The sequence below is a fragment of the Sapajus apella genome, unplaced genomic scaffold (assembly GCF_009761245.1).
Source record: "Sapajus apella isolate SASKATOON/1434 unplaced genomic scaffold, GSC_monkey_1.0 scaffold64, whole genome shotgun sequence".
In the NCBI taxonomy this organism is placed as follows: Eukaryota; Metazoa; Chordata; class Mammalia; order Primates; family Cebidae; genus Sapajus; species Sapajus apella.
The window spans coordinates 6,363,424-6,387,535 of record NW_022437004.1 but is presented as its reverse complement, the minus strand read 5'-3'; the positions used below and the strand labels follow the sequence as shown (position 1 = coordinate 6,387,535).

Here is a 24,112-nt window from a genome sequence, read left to right as displayed (position 1 = left end):
GACATACTATCTTTCAAATATAAAGTGTACATGCTAGCTAAATGTAGTTTATTTAAGACCATTTAAGATGAACATGTGATGATTATTAATATTATACGAGGGATGAGGAAAAATGAAAGCAAAGTTTTATAAAGATTAATTCAAGTGAACATAATAGCAGTGGAATTAGAAAATCCTTACCACCCTAGCTAAATAAAAGCAGTCAACTACTGCACTAGTGTGTATTTTCAAGCAAATACAGAGGCAAAACTCATTAGCTCTTTAAAAAATACACACATTTAATGTTGGTCTGTTTTAATTTCTAAGTAAAACAATTCCAAAAATACAAACTGAACATCAGAGCCATGTGAACCACCATGAGAAAATAAAACAGACATTCACAATAATTACGTCTAAAGACAGTTCAGCTGGATAAATCATCTTCCAAGTATGTTAAAGAAAAAGTTTCTAAAAATACTGCTGGTGTTCAGTTAGAATTAAAGGACTTTGGGGAAAATGAAATAATATGATACAGGTGGAGTGAATAAGGTTACACGGGATTTACATTTTTCATTACCCCTAGATATAAACAAACATTCAAAAATCAACACAAACTCTGTGTGTTATTCAAAATATTGCAGCTGCAGGAAAGGCAACTTTAAATTAATAGCTAGGGGAAAATCAAGTTTTGGAGGAGGTAAACAGAAGTAACAGTTTTTAATTTGCACTTTTGTAAAGCTCATTTACCTGGCCAACCAGGAACCAAATGCAGACAATGAAGTTCTCTGCTTCTTTTGGCTATAATGTGACAGGAAAGGATCATCTTTTGAAGATGTTTAAAGAAATAAAGCAACTTTCTTTATAAACAGTCAAATAATCAATTAATGGAATAAATAAGTACTAACCCACATCTTAACCACTCTGTAATCACTACACTTTACATATTTTTTATTTTGGCGGCAAATTCCCCCATTATTAGTCTAAAATCCACCAATCACTTTTAAAAGTAAAATGAATAGCCACCAAAATAAGAAAATCTTCTGTTCACTCTTTGGCTAAAAAGGAAAACAAATAAAACAAAACAAAAAGAAGACAACTCTAACACTGGTGATAAAAGAAACTTTTTTTTTACATGTAAAATAAAGTTATCAATTTAAATCTTGGTACATTTTATAAAAACAAGAGGTAATGTTGTAATAAAACAGCAGTAGCCTCAGCTGGCAACATACTGTTTGTTAACCCTGTGCAATAAAATACTTTGTTCATACTACACTTATTCAAACATTACTAACAGTTACTACAGACATTTCAGGAATCTTCACGGGACTCCTATAGACTTACTGTTAAAACTGAGAGACATTTACAATCATAATGTGCCATGAAAACTTGAAAACGTTACTTCTAGTAGGAGATAATGTTCATATTATTTGAATTTGTTTTAGGTACTGAACAGCTGAGTTACAAGGACTAAAAGTGAAAAGCATTCTAAAAGCCCATGAACACTGTTGTTCACACCCTTCTTGAGAACACACTAAACTTGTCTGACACATTTCTCTTCATACATAGCAAGCAACAGCACCCAATAAAAGCCTGAGAAGAAATGCTGCTGTGTAAATACTGCAACTATTCCTGAAAAAAGAATTATGGGATATATATTCCAAAGCTGCCCATTCCCATAATTTGTATTGCATAGGTCACATAATCACACACATATATATACACGTGTGTGTATATATATGCACATGCAAGAATATATTAAGACGACAATGAAGTCTAGTCACAGAGCAATTTACAGGCTCAATATATTTTTTACACTTTGCTTGAAAGAAAATTTCAATATTTTACAGTCTTTCAGTAGGCATTATATACACTGCACTTTATGAAATCTAGAAGGTATTGAAATAAATTTTTCCAACATTTTGGTAACAAAACAGACAACGTTTCTCCAAATACTTGTGCTATCTACATGATGTTTGCTCTGATAATCACTAATCACAAAAAACTGACTCAGTGGAATAATTAGAAAAATTGTCTAACACCATGCATGGGTTTCAATCATTTTTAATATCCTATCCTAGAAACATTCTACAAATCTTAAGATTTAAAAAATTAAGTCTCTGTTCTTTTTAAAAGATATCTTTTTATGACAATATCCATAACATTGACAGGTACATGTTAAGGCTAGTATCATCCCCTTTTGAATTTTTTTGACTTTTTTTTTTTTTTTTTTTTTTAAGAAAGATAGTAAAAGCCAGACTCCTTTAGGGCTTTGAACTGTACCTACAGAAAATCAGAGTGCAGTGAACATAATGTTCAGTCCTACAGTCAGGATGCAGTTGCTCCTTCCCATTCCACAAGATACTGCACCTTTCCATCAAGTGTCACCCGACGAGCCAAAACTCGGTATTTTTCGCCACATGCTATTCTACCTGCAGCACCAAAATAACTGGTAATGGAGTTCTTTAGATGATTGAGTTGTAACTCCTGATCTGCTAAGTTATTCAGAATCTCTGTGTTGAGTTCATCAAATTGATAATCTTCTTTGCCTTCATCATCTTTTACAATTTCTGAGTTCTGAGTCTGGAGTGCTCTTCTTGGAAGACGACCTCTTCTTCTCCGCAAATGTGGTATTGCAGCAGGCCAAGACCTTCCTGTACGTGTTCTTTTTCTGGAGTCAGATAATCTATGGAACAGAAAAAGCCAGAATTGTCTACTAAGCTTTTTAAGCATCCTATGCCCACACAATACGTTCTCTTTTTTGGATTACTCTATTATACCATATATCCTTGATGACATAAAAATAAGCAAACCCAAACAACAAATGCTATATAAATGGACTATCACTTGCGTTCATTACTTTAGATTTTGTTACCTTCTTGGGGCTGAATTTTGTAGAGCTTTTCTTCCTTAATTACTAGTAAGCTTAGGGTAATTTTTTTACTTAGGAGGCCAACAAGAAAAATTCTTACCAAAAGGCCCTACTCGTAAAGTCAGGTATTGCCAATAATCTCATCATTAAAAACAGCTAATTCATTTGTTCATTGCCAACAAGTAATCAATGAGCACAAACTATATATATGACACTGTTCCATGTGCTTAAAGAGTGGAACTAGAATAAAGGTTCTCTTATTACCAGTTCTAGGCCTAGTGAAGTAATACACCAGAATAAGCACAAACTAGAAGTCAAGAGTATCTATCTCTAACTCTATTACTTGGCCAAATTCAAATTTCTTATTCTCTGTGTTCACTTACTGAGTGAAAGGGTTAGACTAGATAATCTCTGAGGTCCTTTTCACCACAGAAATTCAATTATTTTATGATCTTATAATAAAAGGAGAATACAGCACAACAACTAAATTCAAAGACCTACAGTCATACTGCATAAGTTAACAACCTTGCTCTGTCATACTTGGTAAACATGCAATATTGGGCTTGTTACTTAAAATCCCCTATGTCTCAGTTTCCTCATCTGTAAAATGAGAACAACAGGACTTATACAACTCAAAATATTGTTTTCTTTTGTTTGTTCGAGGCAGTGTCTTGCTCTGTTGCCCAGGCTGGAGTGAAGTGGCACAATCATGGTTCACCGTAGCCTTGACCTCCTGGGCTCAAGTAATCCTCCACCTCAGCCTCCTGACTATGTAGGACTACAGACAGTGCCCCCATACCCAGCTAATTTTTATTTCTTTTGTAGGGATGGGGTCTCACTATGTCTCATCTCCAAATCTTGCCTCAAGCAATCCTCCTGCCTTGGCCTCCCAAAATGCTGGGATTATAGGCACAAGCCACCATACCCAGCCAAAAAATTGTTTTAAGAATAAGACAATAGATGTAAAAAGCTTAGCAAAGTACCTAGTAAGAGGCCGAATAAAAGGTCAATTATTCAGAATTCATTAATAAATGGGTTACACTTTAAGCATTTAATGCAGAATTTGGCATAATTTACAACAGCAGTTTTCGAATTATGAACAAAATTTAAACAGAACAAAGCATAAGACTTGAAAATAATAGCTCTGACCCCAAATAGACTAAACTTTCATACCTGACATGATGTGCTTTAGAAAAAAGTTGTCATGCCTGGGCGAAGTGGCTCACGCCTGTAATGCCAACACTTTGGGAGGCCGAGGTGGGTGGATCACTTGTGATTAGGAGTTCGAGACCTGCCTGGCCAACATGGTGAAACTCCATTTCTACTAAAAATACAAAAAATTAGCTGGGCATGGTGGTGCACACCTGTAATCCCAGCTACCTGGGAGGCTGAGGCACGAGAATTGCTTGAACCTGAGAGGTAGAGGTTGCAGTGAGTCGAGATCATTCCATTGCACTCCAGCCTGAGTGACAGAGAGAGACTCTGTCTCAAAAGAAAAAAAAAAAAAAAAAAAAAAAGGAAGAAAGAAAAATGTTGTCCTTCTGAAGAGCTGGGTTAAATAAGATATCAGAGGGGAGTCTGCTATTGATAAAAATCCCAAGTTTAAAATCATTTCATGGACAAAAGGATTTAGGTGTCTGATTATGACCTCTTTTTTTTCCAATCAAATCTTGGCCAGCTGCAGTGGCTCACATGTGTAATCCCAGCACTTCAGAAGGCCAACACAGGAGGATCACTTGAGGCCAGGAGGTCAAGACTAGCCTGGGCAACTTAGCAAAACCAACTCTACAAAAAAGTATAGGTGTGGTGGCACAGTCTATAGTCCCAGTCACTAGAGAGGACGTTGAGGCTGCAATGAGCCATGACTGTGCCACCTCACTCTAGGCTGGGCAACAGAGTGAGACTCTGTCTCTTAAAAAGAAAAAAATATATATCAAATCTTCCTAAAGCAAAGAACACTTGTGTGGTAGGCATTAAAAAGCCTAACGAGCACAGCTTCTAAACAGCAGTATACTCTTTCTCTGTGTACACAGCCAATTTCCATACAAACTTGAAAAATATAATGTTTATGCTCTAGAAAGCAAAAATATTCAAATGAATATTAACAACTAACGGGATGTACATATGAATTACCTCTCAAAAAGCTGTAGACGCAACTTGCATCACTTTCAATTGCTAAAAAATTATTCAATCAATACTTTACAAAGAAAAGGAATCTAGAAAAAAACAGTAAAACAAAGTAAGAACATAAAATATCTACCCATAATGCCTGGAAATGCTAGGCGAGGTAGTTTCTTTTGCACTGGAAGCACCCGTGAAATCCACATCTGAGGTATTGGATGAATGTGCAGTACCCTCAGTTCTCCTTAGACAAAAGAATTTAAATGGTTTAACAACTATATTACATAACAAATAAAATTTTAATACCCACTCAAAAGAAAAAACCTAGAAAAGAAGAAAATAACTTTCTATTTACCCTATTGAACAAGGTAAATCCAAAGTAGGATTCTCTGAAACTGATTCCTTATCCTGGAAAATAAAAATATATACTTAAAGCATGTCTCTAAAGTAAGCTGAAAAAATACTAGCTTCTCAGTAATTTCATGCATCCTTCTTCTTGAGAACATATACCAACATATTCTCTTACCAAAAGTGGCTCAGCAGTTTTTTGAATCATTTTTCTTGTATATGGGCCAGGTGGACGACCTACAGATTTTTTCTTTCCTTTTTTTTCTATGCCATTGCTTACTTCCCTGAAATGGAAAACCATTATGCATTTAATCTCTGCATAAAGAAAACAAAGACAATGATTCTATGTATGTAACTAGACATATACATATATTTTATTATATTAATGGTAATATAAAAAATAAATATAAGTTGAATCCACAAGTTTAGTTAAGTGCATAGATAATATATTCTAATTTAAATAAATATTTCTTGACTTTAAAGATATTTATATTACAAAAGGTTTTTTAAAAAGTCCTCTTTAATGTAATTCTGAACAATATATACCACCTAAAGACTTAAAAACAACAACAAAAACCAGACAATTATACTGGATGGAAGACTTCAAAACTCCTAAAAGCTCAATTATATAGTTTAATTTTGGGTTGTTACAACTTGGAGGATGTTTCAAGGATTTACTACTAAAAATGACTATGAGAATTTAGCAGTTAACCTTATAGAGTCAAGAAGTATCGATGTTAAAATTGTAGTAGCTATCAATAAATGCTGCCTTCAGATATATATGTAGATTCTTGATATATATGTAGATTCTTGAGTTACACTATCAGAAAGAAAATGAAGCCCAGAGTGGCAGAACGTAAAGGAGAAAGGAGTAAGAAATCCTTATATTCTAAGGGAATCATTCAAAGGGAAAAATCAGAAAAACCTAGAAAACCATTTTTGAAACATAAAGTCAAATACTAAGGAGTAGGTAGGAAAAATGTGCCATAGGCAAAGACACTCTAATAGAAAAAAAAAAAGAAAAAACATATATGGAAAGAATACTTCATCTATTCAACAGTAGCTACCATAAAAAGATGACATTAGATAATATGGATACGAAGGTGTTCCCTGTGCTAAAGTGTTCACAACATAGTTAGAAAGTGACAAATGTGTACACAAGCAAGCTAATAAAATGGAGTGAGGGCTATGAGGAAATTGTCCAGGAGAATTCAACTAAGAAAAGAAACAAGAACACTATAATAGGCTAGAAAGAGATGAATGGAGAAAGTAGGAAAAAAACTTATCCCAGGCTAAACACGGTTAGTGAGACAGAAGTATGAGGAAGGAAAAAGTAGGGAAACTAAAAGGAGAAAGCAGAACTAGACGCTATAATCAAAAGTCTCAAGAATAAGATGGATGGGATATCCATTTCTTTTATAAAATGATCAACATAGTATTTATAAAGGACTCCTAGACTAAAGAAAGTAATCGCAGAGTAAAAGGACCAACTTATACACAAGGTCCAGAGGAACTGAGGATGCCTTTAAAGAAAGCAGCTGAATCCTTATCTGGTGGCATCAGACGACCTGATAGCCACCACAGAGGGAACATCCTATCGCAATCATGATAGAAATGAAAAAGCTTGTGGAATTCTTTTTTCTGATTCATAATATGGCCAACTGGCTAGCAAAGGATTTGAGTGACAAAATCTGAAAGTGATAGGAATAAAAAGCATTCTTTCCTTCAGGAAAGAAAACTTAAATAGTAGCTACTTTCTTACAAACTTCATTGTCAAGGCTTTGTAATTACATTCTCCTTATCTCCAAAATGACTATTCCATACCTTTAATTTACCCTTAAATTCCCCTCTCTGAACAGTCCTCTCATCTATCTCTGCCTTATATTTCATGGAGAAAATAAAGGCTACCAGTAAAGAACTTCCAACTGCCCAATCTGTAATAGAACTACCATCTGTACCCATTTTCTCTTTCACCCCATTTCAACAGAAGGATGTTTCTCCTTCTAGAAAAGGACAGTCCCACCTTTAGGTTCTACATCCCTTCTCTTGGCTTCTACTCTCCTACACTAATTTCTTCTTCTCCACTGGATCGTTCCTAACACACAAAAACAGGTTTCCACTATCTCCCACCTATTTTTAAAAACCATCATTTGACTAGTCCCATCCTCTTCTTCAGCTGCCATTCCATTTGTCTGCCTCCCTACATAGGAAAACTTCTGGGTGTTAATGACATATACCCTTTCCATTTTCTCCCCTCTCATTCAAAATTCTTCAAGATAGTTTCCTATTTTCCTCCTTTCCTTTACTACTGTTATTATTTTGAATCTGCCTGTGTCCCTCATATGTAGAAACCCAGTTTGACATGTAAATTGGGCAATGCTGGATTCAGTCATACTTCCATCCAGTCCTATCTGGTTTCTATCTGAACTACTTCAAAGAAATTCCTTTTGTCAAGGTCACTAACAAAATGTTACCTTAGGCAATAAATACTTATGTCTCATTTTAATCTACCTCTCATTAACATTCAATACACTTTAATATACCTATCTTTCTTGAAACACTCCCTTTGTTTTGGTTGTCATGACACCAGACCTTCCTGGTTTCCTCCCATCTCATTGATCATTTTTTTTAGTCTCCTTGGCTTATTTCACCTCTTCCCAATTTATAAATGATATCAGAACATGATCCCAGATCACCTTCTCTTCTCTCTCTACTTGCTCCCTTGGTAATTTTACTCATCCTCATGGCTTTATCAATCAGTTTACAAATTTGTATTGCCTGCCCAGACCTCTCCTAGGAGCTCCTGAATTACACATCCAATTGTCTATATTTCACATCATTCTGTGTGTATGGTGTGAGAGAGAGAGAGAGAGAGAGAGAGAGAGAGAGAGTGTGTGTGTGTGTGTATCCCTCATAAGAATCTCAAATTCAATGAATATGAAACAGAAGAATCCTTCATTTACCATACCAAAATCTGTTCTTCCAGACCTTGGTTAACAGACACCACCACCCACCAATTGCTCAAGGTAGAAATCTGGGTATTATTTGATTTTTTCCTGTACTTTCAGAAATTTAACTCACTAGCAAATCCAATTAATTCTACCTCCAATAAAGATCTCAAATCTGTTTTCTCTCCATTTGAATGTTACCACCTACCTCTGCACAAGCCCTCATATCATCTATCTCTCACCTAGACAACTGAGTCTTAATTTTCTCCGGCTTTTATTCTTCCTCGAGAATTTTTTTTTTTTTTTTTTTTGAGATGGAGTCTTGCTCTGTTGCCCAGGCTGGAGTGCAGTGGTACGATCTCAGCTCACTGCAACCTCTGCCTCCCAGGTTCAAGCGATTTTCCTGCCTCAGCCTCTGGAGTAGCTGGGACTACAATTGCACGCCACCATGCCCAGCTAACTTTTGTAATTTTAGTAGAGACAGGGTTTCACCATATTTGGTCAGGCTGGTCTCGAACTCCTGACCTCAGGTGATCCACCCGACTGCCTCGGCCTCCCAAAGTGCTGGGAATATAGGCATGAGCCACTGCGCCTGGCCAAGTATTTTAAAAAGATAACTAAATCCCTTAGATGCCTCCCCATTATTCTTAGAAATCAACCCAAACTCCTTTTAAGACCTACAAGACCCTACAAAGGATCAAGCCCCACCTAATCTTACCAGTACCTGATGCTACTCTCTCATCCTCATATATACCACACCAGTCTCCTTTGAGTTCCTAAAATATGTTTCAAACCCTTTGCACTTGTTATTTCTGCTAGATGGAGTAGTTTTTCCCTTTGTTTTTTACACTGTTGAATCATTCATATTAAGTCTCAATTTAAATATTAACTTAAATAGTCCTTCCTTAAGCCTCATTGTTAAAGTACAAAGGTCCCATCTCTATGTATAGTAAAGTCTAAAACAATATGCTATCCTAGCATAATCTATAATTATTTTACTTGTTTTATCACCTTTGTTCCCCAACAGAATGTAAACCCCATCAGGGCAGAAGGAAAATTTGTCATTGTACTCCCTAGCACTTAGATAATAAGGCACTTGAAAACTGTACTGAATGAATGAATGAATAAATGAATGAATGAATGAAAAGTGAACAAACAGGCTAGCACTTAAGCTGTTTGCTAACAAAAATCAATAGAGTCTATTCCTGGAAATCCAAAGACCTAACATAACAAACAAGCATCTGGCATCAACTCTTTGTACCTTGTCTAAGCAAGATATTACAGACCAAAAAAAAAAAAAAAAAAAAAAAAAAATTCAGAGTAACTGCCACTTGTATTTTCAAATATACTAAGGAGACTAAATAACATACATTTTTAGTTACAAATAAGCTAAAGAGAAAAACTAAGCCACAGATCAACTTTTACCTTGAATCAGATATAGGTTTGGATGCCTTTCTGCCTTTAATTTTAAATTCATGAGATGTTCCTTCAGGTTCTTTCTCTGCTTTGAAAGCCACATTTGGTGGCACAGGAGGAACACGAATTCGCAACCCAAACAAATGCTTCTTCTTCTTTATTTCTTTCCCAGACATAAACCTAAATTTTTAAAAAAATTAACTAAAATTTTAAAAACTGAACACATACACACAGTAGACCCTAACTTATAACTTTATAAGGCCCTTATACTTGAAAGCCCACCCAATACTACAAAAATTCATTTCCCCTTTCTCTCCTTGATTCTTATCTGCTCCAGAGCCAGTCTACAGTAGGATATGATGGGGAGAATGGGATAGGACTGGAAAGGAAAAGAGCACATGTCCGATTTTCTCTTTAAACATGGCAACTAACTTTTTAAAGGAAGAAAGAACAAAGAATGGTGTATTTTTAGTCCCAATATGCTTCCCCATATTTAGTATCATCTGTTAGAAATATCTCAAAGGGGGTTTAGGAAAAAAAAGAATTCTATCTCAAAGCGGATTTATAAGGAGAGAAACCTTAGTCAGAAATAATAGGTGATAGCATTGGAAAAGAAAGTAGGAGGTAAATCCTAGAGGCCCATCTGGAGTGCCAGATCCAGAAATGGAAATAAACCCAGGCAAAGGGTTATGTTAGTGCATTGTGGACTTGGGCCTCTGAAAAATAAGCTCCTTAGACCTTTCTTTTAAGTCTTTATGGTCCTTATTCCCAAGCACCTCCATTTACCTCAGCTCTACTAAAACTTGCCTGGCCACAAGAACCTCCATCAATTGTTTAGAATGTTCTATACCCATTTTTTTTTTTTTTTTTTTTTTTTTTTGAGACATAGTCTCGCTCTGTCGCGCAGGCTGGAGTGCAGTGGCGCAATTCTAGGTTCACTGCAACTTCTGCCTCCCAGGTTCAAATGATTCTCCTGCTTCAGCCTCCTGAGTAGCTGGGACTACAGACACACACGACCACGCCCGGCTATTTTCCTATTTTTAGTAGAGACAGGGTTTCACCATGTTAGCCAGGATAGTCTCAAACTCCTAACCTCAGGTGATCTGCCCACCTCGGCCTCCCAAAGTGCTGGGATTACAGGCATGGGCCATGGCGCCCAGCCAGAATGTTCTACGTTTTGGCAGTTTTGAGAAGGGGGAGCCCCCATTTCTACCATAACAGGAACAGAGGTATTTCTGGCACCGTAAGTTGAAATTCAGAATTCACTGTCCCATGAAATATTTTTACCTGCATAGTAATGTTCAGGTACCTCATGACTTTTTGAGCTGGACTGAAGATCTAGCCACTAGTAATTACGTTATTTAATGAGGAAATACTGTCAAATTCAAAACAGCAACTTACTGCAAACAAAAATTTTATAACATAATTCAATACTTTACTGGAGTCAACACATATATTTATAAAATTTGTTGCATTTAAAAAATGTTCCTAAGAAATGTAAATATATTGTTTTAAAAAGAAGGGAATCCTAGTTATAGTGCTGAGTTTAAAAAAAAGTAAAAATAATGGGGGAGAGATCTGTAGATCTGTATGAGAACATATCAAATAATAGCACTTAATTATCTTAGACCACTCAGCTAGAAATATTTTCTATAACTAATGGCAGTAACTAATAACCATAGATCTCAATCATTTTAAAAACCCATATTCCTTACAATATTCTCTCCAGCTAACAATATTCCCATCAGCTAACAAGATTTTATTTTACTTTCAGTAGATTACATTATATAAGGAAGTTATTATTGAATATGCTTTTTCAATGGAACAAGCTAAATTCTCCCCAAGATACTAATATGCCTCCCACCTACCATTCCCAGGAGAAGGATTACTCTCCCTTCTCCAATCCTTAAGAATCACTACTTTAATCTAACTAAAATAGAATAGGACATTAAAAAGTTTAAAATGGTATGTACTTGTTCTATACACCAATCCCAAATTCTTAAACAATGCCATTATTCCTTATACTTACTAAATGTCTCCCTCATAGGGATACATAAAATAAATCAACTTACATGGTCTTGTAATCATTTAATGCCTCCAGAACATGCTCATATCTTTCAGATTTTGGTGTGTCTGCCAGCTGTGAAGTATCAAGAAACAATTTAACGCACTACAATTTCATCAATTAGTAATATACAGGTGCTAGATAGAGGCAATGTGATGCAGAGGAAAACTGTACTGATTGGTAGTCAGATCTAAGTTCTAATTCCAAGTCCTCACTGGCTAATCATATGACCTATGGCCATTTAACCTCTCAAGGCTTATTTTCTCATCTATAAAAAGGCAAGTATAAATCCTACACTGATCACTTGTTCATATGTTAATCCAATGATATGTTTATGAAGAAACTATAAACTGTAAAACACTACAAAAATGGGATTGTATTAGTTATTAATTTTTTAAAAAAAATTCTGTAACCTGGGGAAATACAATATTAGATTTTAATATTTACTATAAAAGTTCCTAACAGATATAAATAGGAAGGAGTACAAAAAGTAGTAAGAAACATGTCATTTCCCAGTATCTCTAATATTCGCATAAACCAATAATCTCTATAATTTTTTAGAATACTATAAAATTGAGAGATTTTATTTTCCTAACAATTATAGACTTTAGCCAGCTCTAAATGGCTCAGAAATTTTTCATCATAACAAAACATTTTAAAATCTAAATATTTAATTTTAGAAAAAAAGCCATTTTGTTCCAATAGGGCTTTTACTCAGAGACCTTTCTGCCTCTTCTTGACTAGGGCCCATTAGCAAAAAAATCTAAATTTTAAAAGGACCATCCTGAATTAATGCTATGAAGACCTTAAAAAAAAAATGCTGCTTCCAAAATATCACAATTGACTTTCAAAATTACAGCCAATATGTTCTTTACCAGTTGAAACTCCCAAGCCTCAGAACTGCTTTTAAGTGAGAAAAAAAAACAAATCTGCCAAATAGAATGCTGGAGCTAAAAAAAAAACAACTTGTAAGTCATCTACTCCAACTCTATTTTACACGAGTTAACAAACGTAAAGGTTAAAACTGCTAAAATTCACCTATCTAGTTGGTCAGAGAACTAGAACCTGAAGTCAAGTGTTAAGTCCATTAATTCTCCATTCACTGAGAGCCCACTGTGTGCCAATATGCTGAGTGCTTAAAAAACATGTGAAATAGGAGTTAAGTACTCATTCCTCTATATCCAACCTTTCACTGTAATTTCTGAAGAGCCCAATGATAGAGAATTTCTATTTTAAAGGAGGAGTAATAGGATCCAACTTTAAAGCTTGAATGAGACCCTAGATCCATTTCAGCCTTCCACTAACATTGCAATGTCTTCTACAATAGAGATATTTCTTCAACCTTGACTTAATTACTGCCGCTGACAAAAGCTGATAAGGTACTGACTAAAGAAGCCCATTCCATAGGTGGGCAAAACCTTCCTCCCTGGAGCTCTTCCACTCCTCTTTACAAGACAGCTCTTCAAACATCTGAATGCAACTTTCATGTCTAACTATAAGAGTAACTTAAAATTTTTAACAGCTATATCAAATGGTTATTTCATATTAAGCTTTTAACTGACTCTGTCTTCTTCCTGGTCCCCCTTCCCCACCCCAACTGTGAAATTTTATCAGACGAACTGCTATCAAATTGAGTATCCCCTATCATACCCATGTACTGTTTGTGTTTATGGCTAAAGCAGAATTTTATAAGATCAATTAACTGCTGTTAATTGATCTTGTTTTCAGCTCAATGTTCCAGATGATCTTTTCTCTTGATTCTGTCATCCTTCTAGAATTGAAGACAAAGACAGAACCCCTATGGCCCTCCATTAGTCTCCTTCAAGAATATTTCCAAAGTACTGACTTTGCTACTGTTTTTCAATTAGTTACAAATCCATTTAGTTTTTATTTTAACCAGTTCACATTTTAATATCTTATCTGAAATCAAGTTATACTATAACATGCCCAAACCAGTGTTTGCTAACCCTATCAAAAAAACCACTGACAAACCAGTGTTGCTAATCATATCAAAAAAAGAAACCAAGGATATTTAACATGATTTATTCTAATAAGAGATTTTCCTTATTGCCTTTTAAATCTTCACAAACCATATATATGAAAACTATGCTCTACAATTTTGCTGAGTCAATAGCAAAATGACTTCCTAATTTCTAAAACCCACATTTTTACTTTTTGACAATCACAACACACTCTACTTTCTTTTGGTATTTACTCCTTACGATTAATCAGAAATTTTATCCATTAAGTTTCTTCAGCACTCCATGACTACTTTGCATAGAACTGCATATTTTAACTACCATAAAAGTGCCAAAGACCATCCCCTTTCAGTGTTTTGCAAACTAAAAGTACAACCATTATAGTGTAAATCAGATAATCTACATTAGGAGAGCATCATATTCTATGCCTTCCAACTGACCTTGAGTTTTATTATATAAATTTCCAACAGAATATTTTTTTTTTGCTCCTCCCTCTCCAGATACTAATCTCACACTAATACTTATAGTGTAACTCTTCCTTTCAATTACCAATATTAAGTTTCAAGCCAACTGGGCTTAAGTATGCCAACAGCTTAGGTAATTTGTTGTTAACCTCCATACTATATGTTAATTATAACACTCAAAGCCCCAAAGTATTGTTGTTCAGATTTCTTATAATTTCCACTTATAAGCAGTATTCCACCTCTATGATATATTTTCCTCTAATTTCTTTTCTACCACAGTACTTCTTGAGTTTCATCTTTGTTTTTCTCCCTACCTCCCTCAAAAGTGAAGTAGCACTCAATAAATTCTTCTGCTAGCAACCTCAGGGTTTCTAAAATTTAAGACCATGAAAAGTGGGTTATTACAGAACTAGGATGTCAAATAACTTTAAGAATCAAAGACAAATGACAATATGCAGATTACAAAAAGTACTAATATCTCACTTTAAACTCCCCAAAGCAATCTGATAAAATAGATGAGACTTCATTTTACATAAAAACCTTAAGAAAGTTTATTGTGGTTTCAAATGCTAAGTATTTTTACCATCTCAAAGAAAATAATCTAAAATATAGTAGTTCCTCAAACAGCTACACTCAATCTATATGATAATAAGTACCAAGCCAAAAGAAGTACAAAAACTACATAAGGAAACAGTATAATACTATCATTATCTTCTAAAATGGCTCAAAAGTTTTAGCTTCTCTTCATAACAATACTATACAATAGTCAACTAAGACAAAAATGATACACGAATGTTACGTTTGCCTTTTCAGTATGAAAGAATACTATCTCCAAAAGTGTAATGTTTTTGAAACTTCTTTTTATTATTAAAAGAAGTCACAGCTTTGGATAATGACATATTAATGTAGCTTCATCAGTTATAACTAATCTAGCACTATGGTGGAGGGATGTTGACAATGGGGAGGCAATGCATGTCTGGTAGAAGGAACAACCTAAATCTGCTCTTCAAAAAAAAAAAAAAAAAACTTTAAAAAAAAAAAAAGTCACAGTGCTTCCTTTATTAAAAAAAAAAAAAAGGCGGGTGCGGGGGAGAAACACAATACACAAAACAGAATACACCACTGTAGCAGGTAATTACAAATGTAAATATATATTTACTAGGTTTCCAAAATAACAAATACCAACAGCTAGACTCATCATATGTAAAATTAATAATAATTCAAAGTTCAGGAATAATAAATGTGGGTAACTGCCTAGTCATGCAATATGTATTCCTAAGCAAAGTATCATAAAAAACTCTCAACTTCTTATATCATCACAAAATATTTTTCTTTGATCTGGTGGCAAGAGGAAGGAAACTCCACATTTTAGATAAACTAAAATCACAAGCTTTGTTGTGTTTTGCTTCATTTTTGAGGAGAAATTTCTAGAGCAGGTGCTTTTATCACATATTCTCTATTAGGTATAACAAGAATTGCTGAGGTAGGAAGATCACTTGAACTCAGGAGTTCAAGGCTTCAGTGAGCTATGTATGACTGTACCACTGTACTCCAGCCTGGGTAAGTCTCTTTAAAAAAAAAAAAAAGAGAGAGAGAGAGAGAGAAAGAGAGAGAGAGAGAGAGACTCTCTGGCCCTGTCTCTTAAAAAAAAAAAAAAAAAGATGAAGAACTGATGTTCAAAATTACTCAAGTACTCCAGGGTACTCAATCATAAAATATAAACATTATATTTACCATATACTACTTCCCCTGTTTTGAAAATAATTAATGGCATTTTATAAGCTTTGGAACAAGCATATAAACAAAAGGAAACTTTTGTTAACTTAAATTTGGATTAGTGACAAAATTCAATTTGCAATTCATTTTCAGTTTTTCAAAAATTTTCTATTCAAATAATTTGGAATGACCCATTAATTACGTTCTTTGTATTGATCACAAACATTTGAAACTAAATGAAAAACACTGAATAAACATTATAGACCAGCATAAATGTTATCATCTCTTCATTATTAAAAACTCACCCTAAAATCCAATTATAATTACAGTTTAAAAATATTAAATACAGAAAATTAGAAACCTTAACTTCAATGTGTCAATAACCACAGTCTGGAATGAGACGTCTAATCTAAGAAGTATAAATATTTTCATTCAGAGAAAGAACAATAAGAAATTATTAGTCTCTTGTTCTATTAATAAATTTGATGGCTCAAAATGTGGAAAGTAAAACTTTTTCTTTTTTTCTAAGATATTACCTCATAGGCTACAGAAATAAAAATATATATTACTGCTGAAGCGAATTTTTTCTAGTATGTTTCAGAAGTTCATTTGGAGCTGAGACACCTGAAATTCATAAACTGAACTCTTTTCTTGAAAAATATACTAAATGCAATTTTCATTTTCTTATATTCCAGCCTCTCAAATAAAATCTAAACACTAAAATTTAAATTTTAATTAAAAATGACTGCATTTGAAATAAACACAACTTGAGTTTTTATATTATACATACACTCAATATCTATATCAAGTAACTACTGCAGAATTTCATCATGTAATGGATACAATGTACTAACAGGTATACATATGTATCTTCATATGAAGTGCTAAAAGAACAGCTAGAATTTTTAAACAAATGTAGCATTAATTATTAAGATGATTATAAAAAGCACTATGGTCACTACTAATCCCTTATGCCTTACTTTTTGATTACTAATCAGTTTATTCGAATTTACCAAATGTGGCCAGGCACGGTGGCTCACGCCTGTAATCCCAGCACTTTGGGAGTCCAAGGTGGGGGGATCACTTAAGGTCAGGAGTTCAAGACCAGCCTGGCCAACATGGCGAAACCCCATCTCTACTAAAAATACAAAAATTAGCCGGGCATGGTGGCAGGTGCCTATAATAATCCCAGCTACTCAGGAGGCTGAAGCAGGAGAATGGCTTTAGCCTGGGGACGTGAAAGTTGCGGTGAGCTGAGATCATGCGACTGCACTCTGGTATGGGCAACAAAGAGAGACTCTATCTCAAAAAAAAAAAAAGTTATCAAATGTTCACAATACTCACTTTCTCTCAAACTTCATCTAAAAAAAAAAAGTACTTAACAGAAAACTTAACAAAAATTTGTATGATAATCCAATATCTAACATTCAAAACATATAAATTGAATTTTAATAATATCCTAGATTTAATTTAAAACTACCAACTAAATTATGCATTATGTTCTCCCTGATATCCCATAACTCCCCAAAAAGCCCCTGAATATCCTATTTTATATGAAATAGGATGTCCTTCATGTCTCAAACCTACAAATCAAGAAATTCTTCCTAAACTTCAAATCAGTTTGCAAAGTTTTTACCTAAAAAAAAAAAAATGCACAAGATGTATTTATCAAATTCCATATATTATAAAACAAATTTTTTTGTTTTAACCTAAAGTAGTTAAAATATGTATTTTAGTAATTCTAAATAAATGCTAAAAATAAGGTCCCTAACTATTTAAGCTTATTCTAGTTACTTTTCTGTTTCTGCTATTTGATAGTTTCAGAATTTTCTTCAATGAGCACACATCAATTTTATATTCCTTTAAAAAAAGACTCTGTAAACCAGGATAGGTAGTTACATTTCATAAATGAGAAGCAAAATAAGATGTCAGAATGAGAGGGGATAATCTTCTACTCAGGCAGCTTCATTCTACAACTCATTTTTCTAACAATATTATTAGATCCCACCATTCCTACAAGTCAGAGATATATAAAGGAGTACCAACAAGAGAGGAAGGAAGAATGCTGGTTATATCTCTAAGTTTATCGAAAACTTAGAAGAAAAGGACGTTAAACTATGAGTAAGATATCCAATACTAAAGATTTCTCCCTCCCTTCTATCTTTACAATGAATTTCACTTCAGAAAACGGAAGAATCAAATAATATACTTCCTTCTACAAATTCCCATAGACAATAGGCAACAAACAAACAGGAGGATGAGAAGGCTGGTTCTAATATCCATATCTAACTTATTTGTCCCCAGAACTAAAAATAAAATTCTACTTTAGTTGTCTGATTTATACATGTGTCTAAGTTGTTTTTTAAAAATAAAACAAAACAAAAAAGACATCAAGTAGCCACTGTAGTTCTCAGACCACCTACCTCTCCAGGGTGCAATCTATCCCAGTTTTCATTAATGTATGTCATAAGCTCAAGTTCAGAGTCAAAGTATTTCTTCTTATGAATAACACTTAGGTTGTAAAGGCATAGGTGTGCTATGTCTACCCTGGAATCCAAAAATAATCAAATACACAAAAACAATGTTTTTGGTTATGGTTAAGAAATCACAGTTTCTTAATAAAACAATAATTAAAATGTAAAATAAAATATATAGGTGGATAGTCATATTTACAATACTATAAATCACTACATATGAAAATAACTAGAAAATAGTGACTAAACATTCACTTATCCTGAAATAGCAACCATAAACTAGAAGATATATGAATTACTTCCTAAAATGCATTAAAGAGGATATGGCTTTAAAAAGATATAACTTAGAATCAAGATTTTTGTGTTTTCACTACTGGATACAAGCTACAGAATATACCATACTTAACCAAACTATCTGATTCATGGGTTATATCCTATCTATTCCTAAAATATGTAAACTAAAACAAAGATTTGTAAGTACTTACTGTAAGCATTTTATTAGTAAACCTCTAAAATTAATAAGACTTCCAACACACAAGAATTATACTGAAGCAGAAATTAGCATATTTGTTATACCTATCTCTGTTCTACTGAATGCTCTTCTGAAGGTTCAAAAGAACTGGAAATATGAGTAAAAATTGTGAAGGTCTAAAGGATGTGTGAAAGTTACATTCATGCCATTCAACATTGAACAGCCTTATTAATTTAGCAATAAAAGTGGATATTACTTAGTGAAGATGGTATCAGGCATGAGGATAAATAAAAGAAATAAAGCCAAACATAAATAACCCATTTTTACTTAAGCCAACAAAATGCATACAGGAAGTTTCAACTTATAGGTTTAAAAATATGGCTTTTTTTTTTCTTTTTTTTTTTTTCTAACAGAAAGGTCCACATTACCACTGTAATGGTAGACGTTTGAGGTATTCTGGTCCAGAACTGCAGACAGAGCATATAAACGTATAAAATCTGAGAAAAAAAAAGAAAAAGTTTTATACTCAGTAATCAGGGATAAACTATTTAAAAATTATAGCTAATATTCACCAAGTGAATATCCTACAGCTGATATAAAGACTGATAATCAAAATGAAATATAATTTAAATTTTACCGCTATCTGTGATTGAGGAAAGTTCTTTTCCAATAACAACAAATAATGAAATAGTTCATATGTGAAGAGAAAGATCTTTTTTTTTAAACCACTGGAGACCTTCAAAGTTTATAGACAGACTCACATGTACTCATAGCTTACTAATAGCTTTTGTGTGCCAGCAACTATGATGGTTGCCCCCATATACATCATTTAATTCAATGTTTAAAATAACCTGATAAAACAAGCCCAAAGAGACAAGTGGAATTCCCTAAGGTCAGAAAGAAAATTAAGTGGCATAAGCCAAGATTTAAACCCAGGTTTTCAGATGTCTAATTTAGTGGTCCAGCTTTCTGTTCCTGGAGTTCACTGCACTACTCTGCATTCTTCTAATATAGAAAGTACATTGAGTCTGCTTTTAGAAATTCTTTATTTCTAAGACATATGTTGTGTCTTTAACAAGGCCTGTGGTCTTTTCTCTGCAATAACAGCCCTCTGAGGTTCTTTAAAGGAACCTCAATGAGAATACATCACAGTACTGTGGGTCAACAGGAGCAAATGGAATTACTGACAATACTTAAAAGCCTTCTGGAATAAAATCCAAAAGCACAAAAATTATGTATATTTTAAGTATATCACTCAATTAGGTATATACGTTACATTATCATTAAAATTCATATCAATTATGTATATATTAAGTATATCATTCAATTATTTTCCCTCTGAGACAACCCTTTTACCAATCATTGTTGAAACTATCTTTAGAAATCTGAAGTCGCAAACATAACCACAATTAAAAAGACAAAAATCAGCCAGTAAAGTTCAAATGCCCTTCTCACCTGTCTCCAAACAGCATTGGTTTTTGAAGGCATTGCACACAAGCCTCATGAAACCACTGCTTACATTTGCAGCACTGTAGCATCTTTAAATACCAGCTATTAAAAAAAAGAAAAAAGTTAACATTAAAATGTTTTAAGGAAAGGTTCATTTCTTAAAAACAACAACAAAGTGGCATAATCCACAATGCTGTTCTAATTAAAGTATCACACTTCTACTTTACTTACTGTAAATATTTCCTTTTCCAAAAAGGCTTATAATATCAGCTATTTCATCTCTCTTCTCTCTTTGATTCATGAAATTTTATAAGCTCTTGAAAGATACAACTACTACCTTTAGTTAAAAATGCCTGGCTCCTACACTAGTTAAATGAGCTCTATTAAAACACAAGCCTAAGTGGTTTTTTTTTTGTTTTATTTTGTTTAAGAGGCAGGGTATTGCTATGCTGTCCAGGCTAGAGTGCACCATGGCTCATGCAGCCTCGACCTCCCAAGATCAAGCAACCCTCCCACCTCAGCCTCCCAAGTAGGCAGGACCACAGGCATGCACCACCAAGCTCAGTTAGTATATATATTTTTTTAAGCAGAACTGGGGTCCCTCTATGTTGCCCAGGCTGGTTTCCAATTCCTGGGCACAGGTGATCCTCTGGCCTCAGCCTTCCAAAGTAGTAGGATTACATGTGTGAGCCACCATGCCCAGCCTCTGGGCTTTTGTTCACACCAACTCTCTAAACCCCAGGAGAGGTCAGATTCAGGGGTACTCTTGCTTGTCCCAAATATCAAATGGCCTTAGACAGCTTTCAGGTTATAAACATTCCATTTTATAGCTTTACTGTGTTTCTATTATTCCTGTCAACTATAATAAAAACAATATAACAATTTAATAAACTTGCTTAACATCATAAATCTAATCTAAGACTACCAGGTATAAAGGCTTTTGACCGATTTAGCTATATTTCATATATGGTCTATAGATCTGCTTGAGAAAGCTAAAAATGCTAAAATTGAATCTTTATCTAAGAAAGATTATCCTCTCTTTTCAGTTAGTACATGGATTTTGGGTTTGTTTTAAGAGATAGGGCTACATTGAGATCAGGCTGGACTTCAGGGCTCAAAGGATCAAGTGACCCTCCTACTTCAGCTCCCAAGTATCTGGAAATACAGGCACACACCACCACACCTGGCTAGTATGCGTAGTTTTGATACGATTATCTTTATTTGAAAATAATAAAAGTCACCAAGTAGGGGTCTACCTCGATTAAGTCTATCAGCACCATTTTTCCAGGTACATATGCTTACCTATGTCTGTGTCACATTTTGGAAATTCCCATATTTCGAACTTTTTGATTATTACTAGTATTACATCTTTCATAGTGATCGGTGGTCTTTGATGTTACTACAATAATTATTTTGGGCCACCACAAACCATGCCCATGTAAGATGGCAAACTTAATCACTGAATGTTGTATGTCTCCTGACTACTACCAATCAGCCATTCTCCATCCCTCTCCCTCTCCTCAAGCTTCCTACTCCCTGAGACACAACAATATTGAAATTAGGCTAATTAATAATCTTACAGTGGAGGCCAGGCACAGTGACTCATGCTTGTAATTCCAGCACTTTGGGAGGCCAAGGTGGGAGAATCACCTGAGGCCAGGAGTTGGAGACCAATATGGACAAATAGAGAGATTCCATTTCCACAAAAAAATTTAAAAACAAGCTGGGTGTGGTGGTACATGCCTGTGGTCCTACCTCCTCAGGAGGCTGAGATGAGAGGATTGCTTGAGCCCAGTTCAATGCTGCCATGAGCTATAACCACGCCACTGCACTCCAGCCTAGGTAACAGTGCAAGAACCTTTCTCTTAAAAAAAAAAAAAAAAATTCACAATGTCCTCTAAGTGTTCAGAGTTACAAAAATCAAACATTAGGAAGGTATGTCAAAAGCCAAGATATCCCAAAAGCTAGGCCTCTTGCACCAAACAGCTGGCCAAGTTGCACATGCAAAGAAAAAGTTCTGGAAAAAAATAAGAGTGCTACTCCAGGCCAGGTATGGTGGCTCAGGCCTGTAATCCCATCCTGCTTTGGGAGGCTGAGGTAGGAGGATTGCTTGAGGCCAGGAGTTTTAGAACAGCCTGGGCAACATAGCAAAAACCTGTCTCTACAAAAAAAACACTTTCTAAAATTAGCCAAGTGTGGTGGCACGTGTCTGCGCTCCTAGCTACTTCGGAGGCTGAGGCAGGAGGATCATTTGATCCCAGAAGTTCAATGCTGTAGTGAGTTATGATCATGTTACTGCACTACAATCTGTGCCCTATCACTCTAAAAAAGAAAGAAATGAAAATATGTAGAAGAAATCACTAATCTGTGAAAAAGTTCCATGTTGCTTTTACATTTAAAAAAAAAAAAACTTGTCTCTTACTCTCCCATTCAAATTATAACTAAATATAACAGTTTCTAACTGGTCAATCACATTAAATATGACAACCAATGAAACTACTGATACTGGGCCCCTGCATTAAATGTTTTCCTTCAAATAGCTAACTTTATGATAATATTTATAATTCACTTTAAGTTTCCAGGATATAAGATTTATAAGATTTTTTAATGTGTGGATATGATCAAAAACTAGTTGAGAGTTATTTTTTAACGAAAATAATAGATTTTCCCCCTGGTTTTCTTCACTGATGTGTTCATGCAGTTGCAATTCACCATCACTCACACACCATAATCAAGAAAAATAGCTAAGGCAAGCAAATAAAAGTTACTTAAGGGGAATTACATAATTCTATTTACTTACTCTCCAGGGCCTCCACAATAGCAGTAACACTGCTGGACATTGGTTTTATGACCTGCATCCCATTCAAGGTCTGCCACACTATAGGGTAATGTCTGCTTCATGACTTGCAATGCTTTGGCATTTGGTCCTTTTTTAAGCGCACCACCCCTCTGCATTAGAAGAAAAAAAAAATGTGAAAGAGTGAAGGCTAAACTTTTAAACACAATTCTATACTTTAAAAATGACTCTGACACTTCTGGAGAAGTTTCCATTCCAAACTTTTACCTTATCACAAACTGTCTGATTAATAATAATCTCCATTTTTCTTTCCTTCTTTCAAATTATTACACCAATTCTCATATTACTATCATCAAATAAGTGAAAGCATTGTTTAAAAAATCAATTAAGTATCATTAGTCAAATAAACACTTTCCACCTAGCATTCATTGCTCATTTCATTCAAACAAACTTCCAGTGTACACAATCATTACGTTGATAATGTCTTACAAATTCCATCAGGGCTTTAGCCCAAAACACTTAAAATATACCTTTGTTGTTGTTGCAAAAACACACTGTCGACAGAGCCATTTTTCATCTGAATCAATCACACTGGAATCAATATGAGGTGTGTGACACAACTGATGATATCCTTAATATCAAAAAAAGCATAAAGCAAATTCTATTTCATTAATACTTTCAACACAGTTTCAAGAATGCATTTTAGTATTATCATTTCCTACATTAATATATTTACAATTAATAAGCAAGATAATAATTTCAAATTATCAATGTAAAGTATTTTTAGCCATTAATCTTCAACATAGGCATTCAATATGTAACAACTTTTCCCCAAGATTAAAAGAAATCAATGTTACCTTGGCCACACTTGTCACATATAACCATTTCATTGGGAGCTTCTGAATACTCTTCTTGACATATTGTACAGACCATTTCCCCACTTCCAGTGGCTCCTAAAATATTTAAAACACATTAAAAAAGAGAGTCATAAAAAATTCCGTATAACAAAACTACC

At 34.4% G+C, this 24,112-nt stretch overlaps 1 protein-coding gene across 4 annotated transcripts in view; it reads right to left on the bottom strand.

Moving 5' to 3' along the window:
- Positions 1-253: 253 nt before the first annotated feature.
- Positions 254-24,112, bottom strand: part of MTF2 (metal response element binding transcription factor 2) — a 60,183-nt gene continuing 36,324 nt past the window's right edge. For all 4 annotated transcript variants that reach the window (XM_032247971.1, XM_032247969.1, XM_032247972.1 and 1 more), the window contains 12 exons: positions 23,955-24,050; positions 23,628-23,728; positions 23,101-23,249; positions 20,307-20,402; positions 19,280-19,348; positions 18,329-18,452; positions 11,754-11,821; positions 9,691-9,861; positions 5,496-5,601; positions 5,325-5,377; positions 5,109-5,213; positions 254-2,662 (listed from right to left, as the gene is read on the bottom strand). In XM_032247971.1, coding sequence (XP_032103862.1) covers positions 2,305-2,662; positions 5,109-5,213; positions 5,325-5,377; positions 5,496-5,601; positions 9,691-9,861; positions 11,754-11,821; positions 18,329-18,452; positions 19,280-19,348; positions 20,307-20,402; positions 23,101-23,249; positions 23,628-23,728; positions 23,955-24,030 — 1,476 coding nt within the window. In that variant the 5' untranslated portion in view covers positions 24,031-24,050 and the 3' untranslated portion in view covers positions 254-2,304. The remainder of the gene's footprint in view (positions 2,663-5,108; positions 5,214-5,324; positions 5,378-5,495; positions 5,602-9,690; positions 9,862-11,753; positions 11,822-18,328; positions 18,453-19,279; positions 19,349-20,306; positions 20,403-23,100; positions 23,250-23,627; positions 23,729-23,954; positions 24,051-24,112) is intronic.